The sequence below is a fragment of the Cucumis melo genome, chromosome 10, assembly GCF_025177605.1.
Source record: "Cucumis melo cultivar AY chromosome 10, USDA_Cmelo_AY_1.0, whole genome shotgun sequence".
NCBI lineage: Eukaryota > Viridiplantae > Streptophyta > Magnoliopsida > Cucurbitales > Cucurbitaceae > Cucumis > Cucumis melo.
This window is the reverse complement of record NC_066866.1, coordinates 892,661-909,192: the sequence shown is the minus strand read 5'-3', so window position 1 is coordinate 909,192 and position 16,532 is coordinate 892,661. Positions and strand designations below refer to the sequence as shown.

The 16,532-nt window shown below is 30.4% G+C and overlaps 1 protein-coding gene across 1 annotated transcript; it reads right to left on the bottom strand.

Moving 5' to 3' along the window:
* Positions 1–1,475: 1,475 nt before the first annotated feature.
* Positions 1,476–7,396, bottom strand: LOC103489418 (glucosamine inositolphosphorylceramide transferase 1). The gene is made up of 4 exons (XM_008448575.3): positions 6,720–7,396; positions 6,377–6,499; positions 4,335–4,502; positions 1,476–3,738 (listed from the first exon to the last, which is right to left on the bottom strand). The coding sequence occupies exons 1-4, from the start codon at positions 7,095–7,097 to the stop codon at positions 2,056–2,058; spliced, it is 2,352 nt and encodes a 783-aa protein (XP_008446797.1). The 5' UTR covers positions 7,098–7,396; the 3' UTR covers positions 1,476–2,055.
* Between the last annotated feature and the right edge of the window lie 9,136 nt (positions 7,397–16,532).

The following is a 16,532-nucleotide window of genomic DNA, read 5'->3' as shown; positions in this document are numbered from 1 at the left end:
TGGTATGCCGTTTTTGGCAGCACAGTAAAAACTACAAAAGAAGCTTTAAAAAATTAAAGGGGTTTTTCTCTTTGGCAGATTATATGATTTTTTTAAGGTTGGTTGTCCTTAACTAATTCAAAAGGTAAGGCTTATTGGATTTCAATCGATTCATCATAAACTAAAAGTACTCGAATTCTAATATTTAGGGTTACCTCAAGCCATGGACAAGCCCAAGTTCAAATTGGAGCAAGGACATAGCATTATGGAAGGAAGAGTTAAAATTTTGAGTTTTAGGTTAATCAATCGAGTCCATAATATTTTACCAAAGGAATCGATATTACAACTACAAGTAACCTCAAACAAGTGTCAGAAGAAGAACCTCATAAACAGGTTTATATCAATCGCAAGGCGAGTAACTTCAAGCATGTTTTTATAGATTTGAGTGTAAATAACTCAACACTACAATTATTGTACTAAAAGAATATGTGTCAATTTGATTTCTTAACTTTGAAAAGTATGATTGAGTGATTGATAAATTTTCAGACCGACGTTAAATCGATATCCTTCCAATTTTAACTAAGTTGATGTCTTTTTAAAAATTATTAATTCAAACTCAAATCACAAGTTATCAAATGATTCTTTTTTTTTTTTTTTCTTTTTGCAAAATTAAAAAATCACGGAGAAAATATATATATATATATATAAAAAAAAAAAAAGACACCATCAAAGAAAGAGTCTAAATCCAACTTTACCCATCCGGGCCTAAACATTAGACACAAGCTACAACATTAATAATGATGATTCCATACATACATCAAATTCTATCGTAATTTAATTACATTTCTTCGATCCAAACGTCCCCTTGATCCAAAATCCCGAGTTATATTTTTCCATTGACGAGAGGGAGAGGACAAGATATGGAAATAATTCTGAATTTGGGGCCACAAACACCCATAAAAGATTAGCCCATATTGAAGGGATGTGTTTGTTTATTTCACTGTTAAAAAGAACAAGCATCCTCAGCTGCTCACTATTGGCCCCCACAACCAAACACCATAAGGCTGGCCCATGTGACTCATTTTATTTTTTATTTATATTTTACACTCTTAAAGTTGTTTTAGGGTTTGTGGGCTCTTTCTCAAAAGCAATGGAATCATCAATCTCTCTACATTTGTCCCACATCTTTCCTTCTTCAACCCCATATTCTAACTTTTACTTTACAGTCAAACATATCAAATATCAATCAAAAAGATAACCATCACATTAAACACATCAATTAATAGATTATATTATAAATAATGTCCATAAGATAAGCTTTTACAAAGTTGGTATGATATGACAGAAAACTAAAACATTATATTAATGTAACTGGTGATATGAAATAAATAGAAAGCAATAATCTAAAGACAATTGAAGAAACTTTTTTAGAGTTAGAAAAAAAAAATAACTAAATTGACATAAAGTTTAAACTACCAAAAATAAGAGCTGGATGATGAATCAAACAATACATTCATTAATTGGACAACTAGACACTAGTTTCAGTATGCCTACCCAGAAAGTGGAAATTAAAATTTCTAGCAAAAAAGAAAAAAAGATGGGAGAATATATAAATTAAAAAGAAAAGAAAAGAAAAAAAAAGGCTGTGTTTTTTTCTTTCATGATGATAATTCAGAGCTTTCTTTTGGTTACCCTTTACCTTTTTGTAAGTACAGGTCTACTACAGTCCTTCAAACGAGGGCAAATGGTACAATTGAAGCTACAACAACAGGTAGTTGGAACTCGCTGATCTGTGGAGCATCGGGGTGGTGAGATGGCTGACGTCTCGAAGCCAATCAGGAACAGCCATCTGGCACACCCCAAGTGGAATCGGTTTCCGAAACAAGCAAAACAATCCACGACAAAGCAATGTACAGCTCACTGACTGAAACTATAGATATCCAAACTCCCCAACTAAATTCACAAGGGGGAGGAGCCTCAACACTGGAAGTTCACTAAAAACGACGCGAGAGAGAAGGACCAGCAATGTCAAACATAAGTTATAGACCTATTCTTTGGGAGATACTGTTTCGTCGGTTATAAATCCCAACCATCTTTGCGCCCATCGAATCCCCATTTCCGATCCCCCAAATTTGCATACAACTCTGAAAACTTGTTGAGACATTCACTTCTTAGCTGATAGTGAACTTGGGTATTTTTGCTGATAGCGGCACCGGAGAACTTCGATGTGTCGATTGCCCACGCAGGTCTCACGTATTCTACTGTTTGAGTTGAGCTTGCATTGGCGTAGAGAAAATTCAATAAAACATCTTCACAATTAAAAATCTTATCAACCAAATCCCTGCCTGGCTTAGCAGCTGCACTCCAGTACCTTTGGAAAGCTAATTGACTATCAATGAAAGCTGCACCTGTAAGAATCATGTTGTACCCTTTATGAGATCGGGCATATTTTTCGGCTCTGTACTGCAGAGGATTTCCATTGACAAGCCGGGGATAGAATCCCACAATGCGATCAGGGTGCTGACGCCATACCCTAAAACCACGTTCAACATCATCACAAGTCATCATGATGTCGTCGTCAAGCTCCAAAACAGCTCGAGTTTTTATTGAAGGGTCCAAGTTAAACCGGTTATTGAGTGAGTTCTTCTTTTCTCTTCTGATTCTCACAGGCACAATTGAATCCAAATCACTTATTTTTGGAGGTGTTCCCTTGTTCCACACCACAACAATCTCTCGAACAGATGAGCATCTCGAATAATGCTTCACATACATTTTCAAATTCCAAAGGCGAGCATCATAAGTCATCGTGAGTAGCGTGAACTGAGAGTAGTGGTCCTTAAACGGGTAGGCTTCTTGGGCACCATTGCCCCCGTATATATACTTCACTGCAGTACACATCAGTGCAACTCCAAATACAAATAAAATAGCAAGAACAAGTCTGCCAGTGCAAGTATTAGATTTTACCCAACTTCGAAGGATTGAAGGTGCTCTGTTCACTCGGCTACAAAATCGTCTCACTTTCGAAGAAAATAAATTTGACTTTTCCCAAGTTAAGATTGCATCGCTCCTCTTCCCTGAAGTATAAACACACCAATTAAGGGGAACAATGCAATTCACTGCTCCAAGTAACACACCCAGCAACACAACAAGAACAGCAACGACAGCAAATGAAGCACAACCAAGAAAAAATCGATGAATTGAATCACCCGAGGGTACTCGATCTCCGTCCATCACCCCAATCCATTTACCAGAACTAAGCTGCTGAGCATCAAGATGGTGGTAGCGAACACCATTCCAAGCATTACGACCCTTAACAGGTTCTACTAAGCCCGACGGAACTTCTACTTCCTTGTAGCTATCTGTTGTAAGAAGTTCAATCTTGAAAACACGAACTTTTTTGCCATAAGTTTCACCACAATCTTGACCAATGCGATAAAGGCTACCCTCATGAACAAACGGCCTGCCTCCATTACGAGCACCAAAACTTTTATCTACATTATAGATAGGGTTCCTCTTGTGAGCCTTCCAAGGACCAAGGGGTGAGCTACTATACCAAATCGCCAAATGCCCATTTCTTTTGGTACCAAGCCCTCTATGATCTGACCCAAAAAGCCAATACATACCATTGTGGTTGATGATGACTGAATCAACAAGGGGCTTCTTGAGAATAATTCTGTCCAATTCCCATTTCAAAGGAAAATTAACCGCCCGATAAAGACGAACTTCACCTTTCTGACTACTTTCCGGCATCATGTATATCTGCGAGAAATAATAGAAAACTATTAAATTTTGGGAGTGGTTCAATTAAATAGACACAGTAGATGTAGCCCTTGGGAAAACCATTTATGGGGAACCTCTCCTTGTATTTTGCTAATGGTCAATCAAGTGTCAAGGTTTTTCTTTGTTCTTTTTTTTTTTTTTCTTTTTTTCTTTTGAAGAAAAACTGAGTGGAAAAAAGGTGCCAAGTCTAAACATGAAGCTTGAACTCAGCTCGGTTAGAGATCTAAAACCAACTTTACATGTGGTAAAAAACATTTAGGATTTCAAGTGTCAACTTTTTTTTTTTTTTTTTGTAACTATACGTTAGGTCTTATTGTTCTTGACAAGAATCCCTTCCCTTGGTGGGACTTTCCTGGGCTTGTTTTTTTATTCCCTAGTATTCTTTTCTTCTTTCTCAATGAAGGTTTCGGTTTTTAATATTTATCAAATAACTATATATATAACATATATACATACATAGTCCAACCAAAATATTCAGACTATATGTACAAGAAAGGCTGTCTTTAGCAATTGATAGTACAACTGTTTCATTTTGAGCAAATGGGAAAAGAGAAAAATAAAATAAAATCTCTTACCTCACCAAGATGTTCAAAGACATACGGAAAAGAGAGATGCCATTTCTCATTCAAAGCAACACCTAGTTGCTGCCATGTTGCTCCATTATCCACACTTTTCGCAACACCTATATCTCCTTGTAAGGATACCGAGTTCTTGGTTTCATAAAATAAGTAAATAGTATCTCCCTGCCAATATAATTAAGCACAACAATTAAGTTAATTGCCGTATACATATAATGGCAAGATTGATTTGTTTGTGAAAGGAGTAAACATGCTTATGGGGGGGAATCTAAACTAAGATGATAAACTATTCCGATCAAGTATATTATTCTGGTCCATGAACTTCAAATAAAAACATAGTTTGGTCTTTCCCAATAAACCTTCATTTAGTACTTGACAGAAATACCACCATATAAACTAGTGTTCTAAGCCATATGTTTTCCATCTAATATTAAATTAAAATGCACGTCTTAAATTTTCTACTATATGCAATATGTAAGGATCCTAGCAAAAACATTTCGAAGTGTAATTACCACCCCAAAATAAGGATGAAAGTGCAAAGACCAGTATTACTGTTACTTTCAAGAACCACAATCTTGCATGTCCTATACTGTTACTTTATGCAACACCAAACTATTGCAACAAAATCTGTGTTAAAGCAAGGGTTGGAGCAAAACTTAAAACAATTTGGGTTTGGTAATAAGAAGTGGCCATAATGGCTACATCCAGACCTAATAGGTATCACATGATCATTTCCTAATCACATCTATGACTTTTAGATTGAATATTTTCATCTCAAATCTCTTTTAATTTGACATAATGGAAGTTCATTTAACGTGATTGAAGACTGATTGTCCCACAGCTACTTCATGATTGCCTCATCATTTTCTTTATGAAAAAAACCGACGTTCATTGAAAACAAATGAAACAATACATGGCATAGAAAGAAAAATCCCCCCACCCCCCAAAAAAACCCTGCTATTTGTAATACTTAAAACTAATTTAATTAAAAATCCCACTGCGATGAATACCAATGATAAACATCTACGCCATCTTACACCAAATGTTAAAAAACAAAACAGGAGGAATATCAGAAGAGATCTGCAAAAAGACAAACAGATTTTGCAAAGACCCACTACCATGGATTGAGGAAGCACACCTTGTTTATTCAAGTATTTATTAACTCTAGCACAATAACTAAAGTTGAGTCATTTGTAGTGTCTTAAAGTTCTTTCCAGAATAGAACCAACCAACCATAACTAATCTAACTGTTTTGAAAAATTTAGATATGCTCAGCATTGGCATTTAATATCAATAACTACCTCACTTGTATCTACACCTAGAGTGAATGTTAGCATTCAGTTTGGCCTTTTAGAAACTTTGCAGCATTCCCATGACAACCTATGAATAATAAACAAACCACTCAAAGACAGTGAGCCTTCAGATTCACTCGAAAGAACCTCTGAGGTATATATCTACACCTTATGTATTTATCCCTAAGATTACAGGGAAAGAAAACGATCAAGAAAGAACTAAGAAATTCATGTTTCCGTTTTTATTTTGTGATCAAAACCAAACATGCATCACCACCGCGGCAACGCACATTAAACCCTGAACCCCGTCCTGATTTTGAGATTTGAACTTGCAACATGTCAGAATGGCTAAAATTCTACCCAACCAAACTAGCCAATAAGCTACATTCCGATTCAGTTGTTCCTCTCTATATTTCAACGAGGAGGAGACTTCATATGCGGCATTTGAAGTTGTTTACTGACCAATTAACTTTCTCGAAAATAATCGGGTCAAAATATTCGTGCGCGGGCCTCATTCTATTAAGGTATAACAAACTTAAAGCAGAGTATAAACATGAATTCTACAGCAAACAGAAAGACAGAAACAAACATGAAAGAGAAAAAAAATGGACTTCAACGAGCGCAGAATTATCAAAGAATCATAGAATTGAAGGCTGATGAACAAATTCAGTGAATCACAGCAAAAAGTGTTGAATATTTTTCAGGCGCCAAAAAAGGAAATTGAGAAGTAATAAATGAAATCGTTACCTGAACAAAAAGAAACGGGTCGGCAACAAAATTACTAGGAAAGCCAGCATTAGAAACTGAAGCACAATTGATAACAGGATTAGCAACTGGCCAAGCGGCACTTTCGTTCCTCCATACATTCGCCTGCACTCAATTAAATCCCCACTTAGCCAAAAGCAAAAGGATAATCAATAATCCATCTGATAATCCAGAAAATCGAAAATTCTCAAAAATACAGCTGAGTTAAAGAATAAGAAGAAATAATATAACTATTATGGATCAAGACCTAAGTAAATGAGTTTAATACAAGAATAGAAACTGTTAGAAAACAGAGAAAGAAGAAAAAGAGTTGAGATGAACTAACGTCTTCAATGGGTTTAAGGGAGAAAGGAGAATCGCCATAAAAGACTCCAATAGACCAAGAACCTTCATTATCTTCTTGACATCCAAGCGAAGAAACGCCTCCGATTGTACGTACATACTGAGGAGTAAAAGCTAACCAAGCATAGAGTGTAGCAATCGATCCAAACAAAACGAAGCATCCAAAGAAGAAGACGAACCCTGAAGAGACAAGTCTGATGTGTCTCTGTTGCCACTTCCATCCACAACCATAGCTACTATTAGAACCATTGGCACCGCCACCGCCGCCAACTCCGCCGCCGCCCGTAACCGCAGCAGCACCGCTCATAACGCAATTACTCGCTGCTCCACTCGCTCCGGCCCCAATTGGACTCGAACCCATCTCGAAAATGGGCCCCGAGATGAGTCAAAGAGGCCTTTCAGTCGTCGGTGAGATCTCAAACCGCCGCCACATCGCCGGAACAACGAGAACGGACACTCAACAACATTTTGACAACACGAAATCCCTCAGTTTATTTCAGTTTTCCCCCCTTTGATCTTCCTGCTTGGGTTCGGATTTGTTTGAACTGCAGTTTGGGTTTTTGGCGGAGTCAACGAAAAAACGCGGTGGTCCCTTTCGTGAATCGGAGAATGGCGAGTTCGCAAATAGGGAATGAGAGAATTATTGAACAAATATATTTGTAATTTGGGTTTTATTATTTCCTTTATTATTTTATTTATTTATTTCCTTTTCTCTTAATAAATAAAACAAGAAGAGAAGAATGAATGATATTTCCTAAGATGGGTTTTGCGAGTTGCCATGGTGGAAACTGGAAAGTTTTGTACAAAGTCCAAATTGAGGGGTTTGATTTCTCTGCGTTTGGAAATTTATTGGTACTCGCCGCCTCCAGCCTCACACGAGTGCGAGACATGACGCGTGTTTGATGACGTCAACAACGACACGTGAACCCATGATTGAATTTTTTTAGTTTTTGTAAAATAAATTTCATTTTGTTATTTGATTTTAGTTCTACTCATTTGATTGTTTAATTTTAGTTTTCCTACTCACGTTTATAAAGAAAAAACTTATAGATATTAATCTCCTTTCAAACAAAAATTGTGTAAAAAATAAAAAAATATCAAATCAGATATTTCAAAGTATTTGAAATTCAAATAGAATTCAACAAAAATATTATTTAAATTCATCTGGTTCTTAAATTTTCTAGAATTTTAAAATCTATTCAACTTAACATTCTATTAAATATAAAATTATAATAACTGTTGACGTTCACTTAATCAATATTGATCCATTAATCACATTTCAAATTATTTATTTAGACATCATTCATAGATAATATAGGTCATAGAATCTATTAACTTATTAAACAAAATTAAAAGCTTAAAATTCTATTAAATATAAAACTAAAATTTTTTATTTAATATATCAATCATGGTTCATATCGATCAATAAGTGATTCATTAATAAGATTTCAAGTTATTTATTTAAGTGTAAATGTATAAAAACAAATGAGCAAATAACTTCATATAGATAATCAATTAATCAAACATTCAACGTCTCTTTAAATAATTTATGAAAAAAAATTAAACCGCCATCGATAATCATTTGAGTTTTATTAGTTCTTATTTTTGTTACCTTCTCTCTATTTCTTACCGTAAGTTTTCGTATTTGAGTAGAACAAATAAAAAAAAATGCATCTACAACCTTCAATTTTCAAAGATTAAAAACAAAAGAAAAAAAATCAATTGTTAATGGCAAATTCTCTCAAATTGCTTCAAATAAAATTTTAGAAAAGTATAATTTTCAAACTGTCTTGCATTGTAGAACTTATACTTATTCTTTACTTTTAAATTTGTTTGAGTTGTTATAATAAAGTATCTTGGACTATTTAGTAAAAATCGAATATCCAACTATGGTTATTCTTATGTCATCTAATTATTATTATCTATTAACATCATTTTCTTAGTTCTAACGTCAACTATCAAAAGGACAAGAGACATAGAATCACTGAAAATTTAAGAAGTTCTAATAAAAATGCTATTAGTTCTTAAAAGTGTTAAAATTAGACCATCAAACTTATAGTAATTAGAAAAATGAAGAAAATCGATTTTCAAGCTTCCTTTAGTGTAATTATATAAAATTGAGAATCCAATTTTAAAATTTGAATAAATTTAAGAGTTTAAATTTTTATTTTAAAGTTGAATGGTTTGATAATTGTAATTACCTATGTATTTAGCGATGTGGTTTTTTCAATCGGTCATAATTGTAATGTTTTTACGTATTAAATGTGAATTTCTATGAAATTCAAGCCAAAATCGCCGGAACTATTTTATTTGTTTCATTATCAACTTATTCTTTGAACTCTATTTCATAAATATATTATTTGGAGATTTGTCTTGAAAAAAAAAATAATGAATCAAAATATTTAAAATATAGTAAAGTATCGATGTTTATTATTGTTAGATATTGTAATATATTATGATAAACTATTATCACCTATCACTATGTTACTGATAATAGTATATCGAGGTTTTTTGTTGTTTATGATAGAGACATTTTTATTCACTTACTATATTGTCTTTATTTTACCGTGAATTTTAATAAAATTACAAAATAATCCAAGTAAAAATGAACCGTTAAAAAAGATGTACATATCACAAACCATTTGTCAATACCATTTTGAAGGCGAATAAAAGCATGAGGAAAAAAGTGAAGAAGAGCACAAACACGGTAGAGTGAGAGGATAATAACCATATGTGTTATTTAACACGAGTACAAAAGTGAGGAGACAATTTTACGAGTTCGATAAAGTAACAAAAACATAAATAATTATACATATATATATGTTTTCAAAAATTATAGGTGATCAAATAGTGCATCTTGTCGTAAAATTAGAGTCATCAATATGACAAAAACCAATCAATTTAAACTAACTATATTTAAATTTTACTTCCAAGAAACTTGCACCGTAAATTACATATTTAAAATTCACAGCATGATTTTTTTTAAATAGTAAAAAATTATAAATTATTTACCCCTCGTAGCAAAAAACTACTAAATGGGAAAAATTCCATACATCTCATTTTATAGATCTTATCTTTCTCTTTTTTTACATTTTCTTTTTAGAACGAACGTCGTATTAAATAAAGAAATAAAGTTGATCGATCCAACATTATAATTATCTAAATTATTTTTAAAGATAAATTAAAAGTGAGTATTTCGAGAGTATAAAAAATCAACAAAAAGGGAAGGGACTAAATAAAAAAAAATGTAAGAAACACTTTTATGTTTAATTGGGAGTGGGGTGGGATATCATAATCATTACGACATTTGCAAGTGGTTCTTTTTATGTGGTTGGGGGAAGTGTTTTGCGCAGTCAGAATAATGGATGCATTCTATATTATCCTCAGGGGCTGATTCCTTTATATATATATATATATATATAGTGAGAAATATGGGCAGATTTTATGGATTTTTTGTTCACATTTTTAAACTTTTGTTTATTAGAAACAAAAACCACAAGTAATTAATTTTGTTTCCTATTTTTTAGAAACAAGATGTTTTATTTTTTCAATTTTCCTTTTTCATTTATAAAACAGGTGAATTAATTTACAAACACACGTATTTTTTAAAAAAATAACTTTTATAGAAAAAAAATAGATTACCAAATACAACTTTAGCTTTTATGAAAATCTTAAAATTAGAATATGAACACTAAGTACCCACCAAATTTTATAACATCAGAAGTTATAATGATTTGATTGTTATTTATTATAACTTATATTATAATCAAAAGGATCTCTTTTTTTTTTACCCTAAAAAACTATTATTGGATCTTCAAATTTAGATCGAATCTATCTGAGCATTATAAATTTTTGGAACTATATCAACTTATGTCACCAAATGTTGTGCTTGAGTAGAAATAAAGTTCGATTTAAAAGAAAAAACAATACAATTTAACTATGGCTTCATAACTAAAAACGATAAAATAAAAGTTACTACCAATTGCTCTGTGGAAAGGTTGGGAACATTGGTGGCTTTAATTTATATTCAAAGATGGAAATGGCTTACAATATTTCTGATTTATTCAACGCCCCAAATGATTTTACACTAAAGGAAAATAAATAAATAAATAAACTAAAGATGACACTAAAACTTGTTTTAAGAATTTCATTTTTATTTAAAAAAGAAAACTTCAAACTTTCATTTTCAAAGCATATACTTGTTTGGATTGCGTGACCAACCAAAAAAGAATATACTGTTACAATTTTTAGTGATAACAAGGCCAAGCTAAGGTTCATGACATACACTCTTACTAGGGAACAATAATAATTTCAGTTGTGTGGGTCAATTATATGATATATCTCACCCACATGCTGTCCCTCTCACATTGCAACTATCTCACCTTAATTAATATATACACACATTTGATAACATAGTTTTATATTTCTTTTTAAAAATAAATTGCTAAAATGAGCTTAACTGATATATACATATAATCAACGGATGCGATTTTGCTCAAATTGTGTTATCCAACTATGTAAATTGCACCTAAATCACTAAATTTAATTTACATACGGGAAGCAAGTTTGACATTTTATAAGTATACTGAATAGCTCAATAGATTAAAGGTTGGTAAGTAATTAAATATATAGCATATATTTGAACTATGACAACAAACAATTTTGTTGATGCTGTGAAATGTAATAAAGACTAATAATGCATGCATGTTGCTTTAATGGTAATAATAAATAAATAAATGCACATCTCAACTTGAAAAAAAAAAATTCAACAGTAATGTGTATGTACATATAAATAATTAAGTAGATTCTATACAGTTTTTTTCCTTAAATAAAAAGTAATAGTCTATATATATATATATATATATATATATATATATATATATACCTACCATATACTAATTGTAGATTGGCAGATAAATAATTAAATATATAATTTGAGAATTACACATGAATGTCCCATAAGAAAAAATTAGAAATATATATCAATTAATACTATGATCAATAAATTAAGGTATAAAAGCAAAGTATAATTTATAGCAATTGGTTGTCAATAGTGCAGCAGGCCATGTTGATAGATCCACTAGAGACAGTTTGACATATTTTGTTTTTATTATCAATGAAGATTCTATTGAAAACATGATCTTTACTCTGCCATTCATTCAAATTGGTTATTTATTTCATTTGATTTTTCTTTTTAAGTTTTTTATTTCTTTAAAGAAATGAATTAAAAAATAAAAATATGAAATTTGAGCTGTCTTGAAGTATAAGAAGCTGGCCGAGTACGAACTAAATCAATCAAAACACCTCCATCAACGTTAGTAGGATTTAAACCTGGATAGGAAGAGGGGCTAACAGTCTGAATAACCACTAAGCTAATGATAAATGTTAATAAATAAATAGTCTTCTTTATATATATTATATAAAGACAATAAAGTTGAGGGGGTTCGAGCCCCTCTGAGCCTATACTAAATCCGTCGGTGGCGATGAATAAAACGAAGCTCTTTCCAACTTTTATGTTATAGAATTGTTTTTATGTAATTATAAATAAGATGGGACACTTAAAAAAAATCTTTAATTAAATTACTATTTTCATATGCGGATTTATAAATAAAAATAAAAAATTATTGTAAATAATAAAACAGCAAAATTTTAAATTTTATGAATGATAGACATAGATAGATTTCTTGTTTTTATTTTTATCAATTCCTTTATCAACTTAAATTTTTGGGTAGATCGGTGATTTAAGATGATAAACCCACAAGAGAGGAGAGGAAATAATGGTAATGCAAATGTTTAAATATATGACATCTTGAATTAATATAATCTAATACTATCTTAAATCAGTCGGTCAATCTAACGAAGTTGATTAGAGTCTCAACCTCTCACACACACATTAGCGAACTTAAAAAATATGAAATTACACACAATTTGAACAAAATTGTTGGGTGAACTTAAATACTAAACTGTAAATTACTATAGTGAATGATAATTTTGAAACATACATTGAAAATTAGGATGGGCAACGTTGAAATCTTTTAAATAATAGATGAGTATTTTTAGAAAAGCAAATGACAAAATCACAAATACTCAAAAGATCAACAATGAAATTAAAACAGAAATCTTATGGTCTTTTATTTTATATCCCGTAAACGATCTGAAGTAAATTTGTTGTACTTCAACTACGTAAGCTTATATTATCATCCACCCACTTTTGGTAAAGGAAAAGAGAAAAAAGACGGTCACTTTCACATGACCGGAGCGTTTGGGAACGACTAGAAACTTGAAATCCAACGGTTGGAATTTTATGTGGTTGGGTCTTTTGTATTTCCGGAGACAGATTTATAGGAAAAGATTATCACATCACATTGACAACGGAAGATCCAAAACACTAAAGGCCAAAAAGAAACAAGACGGCCACAACACTTGTGTTCCAATAAATAAATAAATAAATATATATATATATATATATATATATATATATATATATATATATATATGTATATATGTATATATATATGTATATATGTATATATATATGTATATATGTATATATGTATATATGTATATATGTATATATTTAATGAAATATAATTATTAGTATGGTTTTTCAAAAGTAAAAAAAAAATGACAAATTATTTATATCCAAGAGACCAAAACTATTGAAAAATAAAATTCATTACACTTGATTTTTCTATAAAATATAAATATTTTGTTAAATATTATATTTTTAATAATCTTTCATTATTTAGCATATATTATTTCATATTATAAAGTATACATATGATATAAAAATCGATAGAATTTTAAAAAGCATTAAAGTAAATTTTTTTAAAATTAAAACTTGTAACATTGATAAAGTTATTTAATGGTTAATTTGTATGTCAATCAAATAAATTTACAGCTGAAATTTTGTTGTATTCACAGTTGTTCAAACAAAAAATGATGTGAAGTTGATTTTTCTTTTTTGGTGTTTACTCACATTAAATACATTTTTGGAGTAATTTTTAAATTGTAAATATAGCTTGTTCCTATTTATTTTTTGGGTTTTTATTTTATACTTATAAATATAATTTCAATATAGACATTTGAAAAATAACAAAACATTAAAACTATTTACAAAATATAATAAAATTTGGCGAAACTCTTTACGATTCATTAAATTTTTTTTTGTTATATTTTATCAATAGTTTAATTTTTTTTAGTATTCCAACAAAATTTCCCTATTCATTAGAAATAATTTAAAATAAAGTTTATTTTATTTATAGTGTTTTAAAATAATAAATTGGTTAATGGAAGAAAAACTATGTAAGGCATTCCAATAATAATCCAAATGGGATATGACATTTTCTGCTTTGAGACAATTGGTTCTTATGGGACATGATTACCATGATGTCACATCGTTGATCTTTCAACTAACTACGGTTAGAATTTGACTTAGTCTTTGATTTCATTTTTTATTTCTTAATTTATTAGTTGTTTTGTGTTTTAAAAATTGTTTATTCCATACACTTTCCCCAATAGTCGGGCTTTTTATTTTCTTCTCTGGTCTCTAATTTTGTAATTATTTGATAGTTTTTTCTAAAGAAAAAAGAAGTGCTTTTTAATTATCAGGGAGGAAACTGAGTTATATAGTCACTTTGAATTGCATCGGGTAAAATGACCAAATCGGTCCACAAATAAAAGCTTATGATGAGGTGATGAATATCTCCAACTTACAAATAAGTGATCAAAATAAACTTAATTCAACAATAATTGAATTTGGTCCTCGTGCCATACTTGTGGTGTTAAAATTTAAATCTCATTCATGTGTTAATTACACATAATAATTGATTAAAATAAATGAATACAACAATTGAATATCGATAAAGAGTTTAAACATTAATAATTGAAAAAGAAAATCTAGATAACGATATTACTTAACAAAATATTTTTTTAGTTAAAGAAAAATTAAACCAGAAAATAGAATTAGAAATGAATTCACAATGAACACAAATAAATATCAATTAAATAGCAACCCAAATAAAAAGTTTTATAAACAATAAATATAACAAAATTTTAAATTTTATTAATGAAATATATTAATATACTTTTACTCGTAGGCTCTAATAAAAGTACTAGTATTGATTATTGAATAGATTTAAATTTTTATTATATTTGATAAATATTTCAATTTGTCTTTGCGTTGGAAGATAATTTTATGACTTATAAAGTATGTCCGACAAATATATTTATGTTCGTGTGTGATTTTTTAAAATCAATTTCATTGTATAATGTAAATTGAATATTCTGTTTTTCATTTGCGGGAAAAAAATTATGTTCACACTCTCGATCAATTTGTTCCACTAAATCAGTCGATGTGAAAGGAACAATGATTAACTCAGATTAAATTTAGAACATAAACAATGGAATGGAAATAAATTCTTTTTATAAGATACAAAAACTCTCCCTTTTTGTTTTTGTTTTATAAATGTATAGAATAGTTGGAAATGACACAACGAGTGTGACTAATTTTTTCTCTCGAATTTATGTTATTATTATTTATTAAATTATTGTTAACTTTAATAGGACTATTATTGTGAGAAGAAATACAATCAACTTCTACTATTTAAGAATATGTATATGTCTATTTCGAGGTGGAGTCCACTTTAATATATTTATGATTATTAAGAACACGTAGATTAATGGAATTATAGGATCCTTGGTCGGCTGTAGTTATTATTTTTTTTTGACAAAATCGATCTTGGATTAATCATAATCGGATTTGTAAATGTTGAAACCAACTTCGATATCGGTGAGTAAAGATTGGTCGATCGATTTTTGTCTAGTCGAGTTGATTTAATATTTAAAAATACTTTTTGAAAATTTTAATTTGAAACTTTACGAAACCAACCTCGATCGATCCCTCTCGTTTTTTCGACCGATCAACTTTGATTTGGTTGGTCGATTCAGTTTTCAATCTATCATGCTCACACCTAACAAACACATTATCTTGTTGTTGTTTTTTTTTTGTGTGTGTTTTTACTCATTTATTATGGTTTGGTGGTTTGTATTTGATTGAAAAAACGGGAGAATATTATAGTTTTCATTTGTTTTATTTTTTCTCTTAAACAGAGTTGCTTTATAGTTTTCATGGGTTCTTTCTATTTTTTTTTACAGAGATTCTAACGTTAGAAAAATCTATTGATTTTACACTAATCATATTTGTTTGAAGAAAAAAAACATAAAGAAGCCCCTTATAGTTTTCATTGGTTAACTTTTTATTTTCTTTAGACAAAGTTGAGGATTATTCTACGTTAATTTTTTTTTTTGAAAAATCTCACAATATTAATAAGATCGATGAACTATATACACATTTTGCTTTCAATTGATTAAACTAAGGAGCACCCATGTCAAGGAGGCCAATTAGTTTGTTGAAATAAAGAATCTTATCAAAAGAGACAAGTTGATCTCTAGGGTACATATAGTTAAGGAATATCATTAGAAAAAGAAAAAGAATAATTTGAGGTAAAGGAGGAATAATAATAATAAAAAAATAGCAATTTCAGAATCTCGTATTTAACGGCATGGGTGTTCGTGTTCCATGGGCCCTCCACATGGGCTTTCTCCTTTTTCTTATTTTTCCAATAGGCCGAATGGGCTTCTTGAATTATGCATAAATATACTTTTATTACATAGTTTTAGCCATGTTCACGAATATGAACATCAAAGTACTAACATAGCAGCATTTTAAAAAATGTAAAATATAGCAAAAGTTGAGTGGAATCTATCATTGACAATGATAAAATTTACTATTGAT